The sequence below is a fragment of the Barbus barbus genome, assembly GCF_936440315.1.
Source record: "Barbus barbus genome assembly, chromosome: 1".
In the NCBI taxonomy this organism is placed as follows: Eukaryota; Metazoa; Chordata; class Actinopteri; order Cypriniformes; family Cyprinidae; genus Barbus; species Barbus barbus.
The window spans coordinates 2,312,230-2,320,876 of NC_136729.1; the positions used below are offsets into that span (position 1 = coordinate 2,312,230).

The 8,647-nt window shown below is 34.9% G+C and overlaps 1 protein-coding gene across 1 annotated transcript; it reads right to left on the reverse strand.

The window, feature by feature from the left end:
* Nucleotides 1-2,798: 2,798 nt before the first annotated feature.
* Nucleotides 2,799-6,940, reverse strand: LOC306870641 (SLAM family member 8-like). The gene is made up of 3 exons (XM_079418032.1): nt 6,826-6,940; nt 4,923-5,231; nt 2,799-4,653 (listed from the first exon to the last, which is right to left on the reverse strand). The coding sequence occupies exons 1-3, from the start codon at nt 6,887-6,889 to the stop codon at nt 4,367-4,369; spliced, it is 660 nt and encodes a 219-aa protein (XP_079274158.1). The 5' UTR covers nt 6,890-6,940; the 3' UTR covers nt 2,799-4,366.
* Nucleotides 6,941-8,647: the final 1,707 nt, after the last annotated feature.

Here is an 8,647-nt window from a genome sequence, read left to right on the forward strand (position 1 = left end):
GCATGAAAATGTATCCCTTTGAAGTGGTTAATGGATAAAGCCCCTTTAAAGGCACTATGGCACAGGGTTATACTTGAATACGTATAATTAGATTACTTAACCTGTGCTTCTTATAGCAAAGATGTTATTTCATAGAAGGTGGGATCCATTTTTGATATATATGGGTTAAATAGATCCTCTATTCTTATTAGAGGGTTTGTTTAATGAGGTTTAAATATGTGAGGCACATTGGAATATAAATATGTAAGGTATATTGTTTGTATGATTATGCCATTCCCCGTTTAATTTCTTTCTCAGACTGATTTATTGGAGTGGTGAGCCACAATAATAATAATAATAGTAATATTTTATTATTTTATTATTTTAATTTGTTTTGTTTAAATCACACTTAAAGAAGAAGATATCTTGCAAAACTAATGGAGCAATTGTTTCCATTTTTACTGATAACCAACTATAAATATCAAAGCAGAATTTAGAAGAAACCTCAGTAATAGGTGATCAAGTGTTTCAGGAAAAGAATAACAATGGGTTCACTTTAAAATGAAATATTTTCTGTATAAAATCACTAACAGTGTAAATCCTAAACACAATTCTGTCTGAACCTCTGGAGCAACTGTAAGATAAAAGGTAAAAGCTCTTACTGAGGGTTAAACATCTGTGATGGTTCCAGTGAGTAACCGGCTATTTCTGAGTTGCAGGTGATTGGCTGAAGAGAGTTGCACACCTGAATGTAATCATGGTGCTCTATAAAAGACTGGGACAGAGATGAGCATGACCATGGCTTGAGTTTGTGCGGAGCTTGGGCTGTCTTTGTTTGCTCTGTACTTTGGGTTACTCATGAGGCTATTGATGAGATGTGAGGGATACGGGAGGTCACTGCAGCCTTTGTTCCATCTCCTTTGGGATGGTTGTTGTTTATGGCGGTTCCGTGGACTGTGAATGATTGGACTGATGTCTTTCATAAATGCTACACATTTACACGTATCTGCTGACACATTGATTACCATTTATACTGATATTCTATGTTGTTCTGTCTGACACGGATAAATCAATTAACTTAATTGGCTGTGGTGTGTGGTGACTCCCTTATTTTGTTGCGATTCAGAAAAGAGATCATAACACATCTCTCAGAAAATGGTACTGATAATCTCCTGTGATAAGAGCTACATTTAAATACTTTATAAACACGTTTGTTAATACACACTTACTATGGAAGAGATCTATATTAGCCTACATATTTTAAAAGAAGAAAGAGAAACAACAGGCCTAGGTAATGGGTCGGAAAAACTGCTGTACTTTACAAAAGGTAATTTTAAACATTTCTCAGTGTTCGAATTGAGGGAGGGGTGTGGGGGGTACTTATAAAGTACTTGCGTTACATACTGTAAATAATGTCAACAGTTCTAAAATCAATATTGAATTTGAAATCTAAATTTAGAGTTTAAAGATAGAATTGAATGCAACTTCTTTAACCCTTTGCGCGCTGGCATGTTCACTTTCAGTTTTTCCTGATTCACAGAGAAACCTTAAATACTCAGATATATAAGACTAAAATCCATCGAATCTAAAAAGGGCCTACTTTTATTTGTGTACACTGACAATAAGAACAAAATATTTTGCTTTTATAAAATAAAAAAAAACAAACAGGGTGTGCTTTTTGCCGTCTAGGCCTCTGTGAGCAACTTTCTATGCATCACAAACTCAGCAAATACTTGACACAGAGACATGAGAAATATGTCTTTAGAAAGCTTGAAGTGGCTACTTTTAAATGAACGAATTCAAATCGAAAACTAATATTATCTGATTATGTAATCTGTATGAAACTAAAGCGAGGTACAGTCTTTCCTGTATCTGAGCTCATTATATGCAGTCACCTGTGTGCCCTCACCTAGATACGAAAAAAATAGATAAAAAAAAAAATCAAGACTCATCTAATTTTCATCGTTTTTGAAAGAAGACCTGCTATGAGCAATAAGCCAGAATTTACCTCAGAAGAACAGTGTGATCTGATGCAGCTTTATTCAGCTGAGGAGGTCATTTCTGTATTCTATTCTTACCTATAACTTGTTATTTTTCCTGATCATCTTACCAAACTGAAATGTATTGTTTAACTTTTATTAAGCTTTTTTGTCATTCAGATATTTTGCAGAGTATTTCTATTTGTTAACCAAAGGTGGTTACATTTTTTTTTTATAAAAATGTTTATGTATTACAATTGTTTTAAAGCTAAAAGGCTAAACTATTCTATGCTTGACTCAAAGTGAAAGAACAAAGAGTTTAATTTCTATTGGTTTCAGGGATTTTTAAGATGTAGCCTAATTAGCGATTTGAATAATTAAGCTACTTATTAAGTAACTAAATTACTTTTCAGACAGAGTAATTAGTAAAGTAATTTAAATACAATGATGATGTAAATTAGTAACAGTAATTAATTACTTTTTGAAAGTAACTTCAGAAAGTAACACTGCGGACCTCCCATAAGCATTAAGGGACCCCCCCATAACACCCAAAAAAATACTTTGTCCTCTGTTTTTTCGATGAAACTATAATACTTGAAACATGAAACTAGTGAAAATGAAAATGAAATGAAAAGATTTTATTGCTGTATTAAATTTAGAATTGCTCATGTTACATCGTTATTTTATGTTTTTACTGACTGTGCTCATTTAGAGTGTGTTCTTTCCCCGCATAATTCAGTCTAATAAAATGCATTTAGAATGCTCCCAAATTTCAAGATATGTGGACAGAAAATGTAGGCCTATATACTTATTTCATAATATCACACAAAGAGTCCACAAATGTGATATAGATTTTATTCAACAGTTAAATAAAAAAAAAATATATCAACAGACTTATGTTTTAGACACCATATTGCCTATTTTTGCTATATTTCGCCACTAAAAATAGCTAATTCCAAACAGAGCCACAGGCGGATTTGTGTCTCTGAGCAACATGAGAGCATTTCATTACTGAATGAATCAACCATTTAAATGAGCAATGACTCACTTATTAATAGTGACTTGCTGCCACCTACTGGCGGTTTTACTTTCACATTTAAAGTACCTTTTCATTTTTTTTTTTTTTTAAGAATTTCAAATATCAGTAGGTTATTCAACATTTTAGGATTAAAATATCAAAACATTATTTATGCATTTGTAACTGCAGGTTAAAGCATTCATGCCCTGCAAATGAATCTAAATGCCTCTTCAGATGCAGCTTTGTTTCCTGAACATTGCAAATATGAATTTTGTTTATAATGATTTTATTGGTTAGGTAACAGCCACAAATGTCTTATTATTCTAATTCACTTTATTGATTAAATATAAGAATTTGATGCAAAAGATAATGCACACTTTATAAAAGTAAAAATGCCCATAAAGGGGAAATAACAATACATTTTGTTTGGAAATATTAATGTCTATCACTGCTGTGAACTGACCACGCAGAACATTAAAGGATTAGTTCACTTTCAAAGGAAAATTTTTCTCCATATAGTGAACTTCAATGGACTCCAAACGGTTGAAGGTCAAAAGGACAGTTTCAGTGCAGCTTCAAAAGGCTATAAACGATACCAGACGATGAATAAGTGTCTTATCTAGCGAAACGATCGGTCATTAAAAAAAAAAAAAAAAAAAAAAAAAAAAAGTATATGCTTTATAAACACAAATGCTCGCCTGTTCTTGCTTGGTTGCTAGGATATTCTGGTTAGTTGCTAGGCTCTTTTGATAGTGTGTAACGAGTGCTTACAGACATTAAAAGATAATAAAAGAAAATCAAACATTGTTTTCAAAACTGATCCAGTTTCACTGCTTTGACATTATTGTATTTCTTTCTAATGTTAGGAAATTCAAAAGTATTACTCTTACAAACTGTAAGTACAGGCTGTTGCATAACTTAGTTACATGGTAAGTACATTTTATTGCATGTAAGTACAACGGCTACTACTAAAACGTGATTTATAGCATCTAAGTAGCCTATGTAATATTAATAGAACCGCATGTCTTCATTAATGATACAAGCTCAGCAACATTTATAACCTATACGTTTTTTATATTGTGTATTGACTTGGTGCCATGATGGATATTGAAATGTTGTTATTTATTTTTCATTTTAAACAGTATAGATGATTACTTAATTGTAAGACAATATTTGTGAACACAACTGTTCATGTCAGACAATAAATCCCCAAAAACTATGCATGGGGGCTTGCTTTGGTGTTGCCACCCTAAACATTATTTTCAAGATGCAGTATACATAATATTTCCATTCAACTGGGTCTCCAAAATGTGTGGGCCTGTTTCTTAGTTTGTCTTCATTTCAAAGTAAACTTTTTGTAAATTATATAATCCTTAGATAATTTAAGCATTTAACTTTTTACACAAAACCTTTGTTCCTCAGATTTCTCTCTGCACACTACAGTCTCAGTAGTATACTTGGTGCTGAAGGTGTTGTTGGCCGTGCAGGTGAGTGTAGCGCTCTCTGCTGGACGGAGGCTGATATTCAGGTGAGATCCTTGAGTCTGGATCTGATGACCGGTCCAGCTGTAGGAGGGATTCTGATCACCAGACGCCAGACACGAGAGATGAACCATGCAGATGTTTTTTGATTGCAGCCAGGAAGAATTGTACTCAATCTTTACCTCTTTGATGAGATCTGTAGGAGAATAGTATCTGAATTATATTAATTATATTAGAAAACATATTTCTTCATAAAGGAACCATTTAATTTTTGTTTAATGTCCCTGAACGTTGGAAAATAATATGCAAATGTTAATTATATTAGCAAACTGATTCCTTCATTAAGGAACTATTTAACTTAATTTAAATAATCATTCGGCATCAGTTCTTAAATGTGTTGTTTTAGAATTTTCTGTTTGCATCCTAACAGCATTAACAGAATAAATATCAAGTCATTAAACTCACCATGAACATGGAGCACAATTAATTTTGTTTTGTATTGTGTAGATTTTCCTTCTGCAACAACAGAGAAGCTTCCAGAATCCTGGAGTTTAAGATCTGATACTGTTACGCTAATATTGTCTTCATTCATCTTTAACCTTTTGTGAAATAATTCAGGTTTATCTTTTTTGAAATTATTATTTCGATATTCAGCAAAATTAATCCCATTATATTCCCACTGCACTTCAAGATGATCTTTTGGATAATCAGCAGTTAATTCCAGTGAGTCTCCAACAGCTTTGTGCACATCTGGATCTGGATCAACACACGACCCTACAATACAGAACAAACAACACAAAATGCTTACGTACTGTCACAAATTCATGCCATATTTTTTTCACATTCAACATAAGATAACATGTCCATTGACACACTTCATTAAATGTCAGTTTGACAACAACATCAACAAAACCAATGAGAAAAAATGGAACAGAAAGTTGACATAATAAATAAACCATCAAGAGAAGCTCACAGAGTTTGAGTTTTAGACTTTGCTATCAGCACAGACCATCTCACTGTCTTCATTTTGTTCCTTTGTGCTCGGTTGTTATTTTTTGCCATTGGATGTATTTAGCATCAGTTTCCTTTTGAGAGGATTTTTGCTCTTTGGAGTACTTTATTTTTTGGAACGGTCTATTTTTCCCAAGACCGGATTTTTGTTGATTGTATGATTGTATGCTAAGACCTTTTGTTTTTGCTCTTGGAAATAAAGAACTCATTTTTGTGACTTTTGGTGCTTTGCATTTGGGTCCAACACCCCTCTGTGTAACAGTGGTAGAGCATCACACTACGGCACCAGACACCCGGGGTCGAGTCCTAGTCCTGACAGAGTCAGACTGCGATTAAAGAAATTTACTGAAGAAATGGTTTGCAGTGTCTTCCACAGAAGTCAGCTTTAACACTTGCAATGGAGTTCGTAGCAAGACCAGCTTTACAATCCAAAAACATTTACATCAAATGTTTGCCTATGCTAGTGTTTACATCAAAAACACCAGCAATTATACCCTAACAGAGGTTGCTAATTGCATCAAATCATCAAAATTCTGATTGGTTATAAAACCTAGATAAACTTAGACATTTTCAACATATGGACGCAAGCTTGAAGCATATCTTCTGATGACTATTTTAGTGACAAGTGATCAGAGGTCTGACACAATACATCTCTCCAAAGACGTATATCTGATACGCTGGACATCGGCAGCGGAACGTTTGTCCAGGGACTGTCTGAGCTTCTCCCTGTACAGACAGATACTAACACGCATACGCAGAGAAACACTTGTCTTACTTCAAGATTGCCTCAGCCCTAAACCGGGCATGGTCTCACACACACAAAGAGAGCAGCTTCTTAGAGAGTAAGGCAGTCTAAAGCCATATTCAACGTATTCTCTAACATGCATGAATGTAACTTTGATAATTATTCAAGAAATATTATAATATTATGAAGGTCATTGTAGATCTGCCATCCACTCCTTCAGATGACGTATTTTTTATTCCACAGCACTGAATGACATGTCAAAATAAACCCAGAAATTACATACTTTTTCAATTAGTCTAATGCTGGTTGCAACAGAAAAGCAGTCTGTTAATGGCACCTTCGCTAAAGATAAGGCTTGTGGTTTCCTGAGCCGACTTCATCATTTGCTTCAAACAGAAAAATTATAGTACACAATATATTTTAATTCTAAAATCACTTTAAGCATGCATTGCATTAAACACATTTACTTCACATTGAATAAGCATTCCCTATACAGGAATACACTGTAAAAAAAAAAAATTGAGCCAACTTAAAATTTTAAGGCAACCAGCTTCAGCAGATTTTTGAGTTTTTTTTTTACAGGGTAACTGCTGGATTTCTTGAGTCACTCACCTTGGAGAAGGAAAACCAGGAGAACTCCTAAAATAGAGCAGCAGGACTCTTGAAAGACGTTCATGTCCAGAAGTTTAGACACTGAGACATCCGTGACAGCAGATACAGAGAAACAGAAGAGAGAAAAACAGACTTCCTCACAACATCTGACACAAGAGTTCAAGCATTTCATCAACCAATAGCTGCAGTTCGTGAGAAGCTGAAGTGAAGCATTATGACGTGTCGATGCAGATGAGTATGTATCACTGACCTACAGGAAAATCATGACAATTCTATGATTATTTACTTATATTTAGAGGTTTCAGTTTCTTTTGAGCTCACCAACTGACACAATGTTCAGGCCATTTCATGATTGTGAATGTTTCACTATAGTCAATATCAGCTTTAGAGGAAAAGATCTGTCGGTGGATTTTGGCTGAGTATAATTAACAAACAATTACAAACATTACAACACTATTACAAAGACTTTCGAGAAGATGAGAATGACATTCAGTGCTAATTGTACTTCAACAAAAATAATTTACAGCTACCTTTCTCAGTCCATTCAAATGTTAAACAGTATATTAATTATATTTAATGTAAAAGACAGTCTTGTAATGTTACTACAGTAGATGAATGTATATTAATACAAAGAGTACAGCGGGGGAAAAAATGCATATCCATTGTCTATGCAAGTACGAAGGGTCCATCGAGGCGACCAAGCTCTTCAAAGAAATGGGCCAAGGTACAATGTACATTCATAGTAATTATGTTACGGGGTTGAAGAGACAGGAGATGTGCGGATCCATATGCAAGCTTTTATTCTTAGGCATGGTCAACACAGGCAGGGTCGAATAACCAGCAAACAGGTATGTAGAGGGCAAGACAGAACCGTAGTCAATTAACAGGCGTGGTCGACGATCGGCAAACAGTATCCAAACAGGGTAAGGCAGAGAGAATAATCCAGGAACACGGGCAGGAATCAAAACACAGGAAATCAAACAAGATAAACTGGGAACGCTTCGTAAGGTAGCTGGGCTAAACAATACTCGGCCGTGAAACAGAGAAAGTCCAAGGCTTATAAAGTGTGTGTGTGATTGGGTGATAGTTCACAGCTGTGAGTGATTAGTGAGTGCAATGGATGGTGGGAAATGGAGTTCAATGTGCTGTGTAGTGAGAAAGTCCATGTGGTGAGCGGGTGACCTCTGGTAGTGAACAAATGTTAATTCATGGCCCAGATTCGTGACAAATTACATCAGGTAACATTTTGGTGTCCATAATACAGAGTAATTACCTAGTTAAGTACTTAGTAGTAGCCATTGTACTTACATGCAATAAAATGTACTTACCATGTTACTAAGTTATGCAACAGCCTGTACTTGCAGTTTGTAATTATATAGATGTAATAGGCAGCTACTGTTATACATATGTAACAGGCCGAGTCTATAACTGTTATATAGTGTTTTAAGAATTACGTTTCTCCGTGTGTATCCTCGGTTCAGTAGCCATTTTGAGTGTTCAGCACGTGCGTTGTTTCAGTGTGTGTGCGTGCATGAGTTAAATGGAATACAAGAAAACAATTATATCAAATTAATATTACTTTAAGACTTTCTGTATCTTGGTAATTGGTGTTTGCATTTGTGATACTCTTTTTGCACTCTTCGTAAACTATGATTATTATTAGAACTGTGTCTCATATTCTCAGTATATCTATGAAGTGAAGTGACATTCAGCCGGAATTCGTGCTCTGCATTTAACCCATCCAACGTGCACACACACAGCAATTGAACACACACACACACACACACACACAGCAGTGAACACACACACACACACACACACA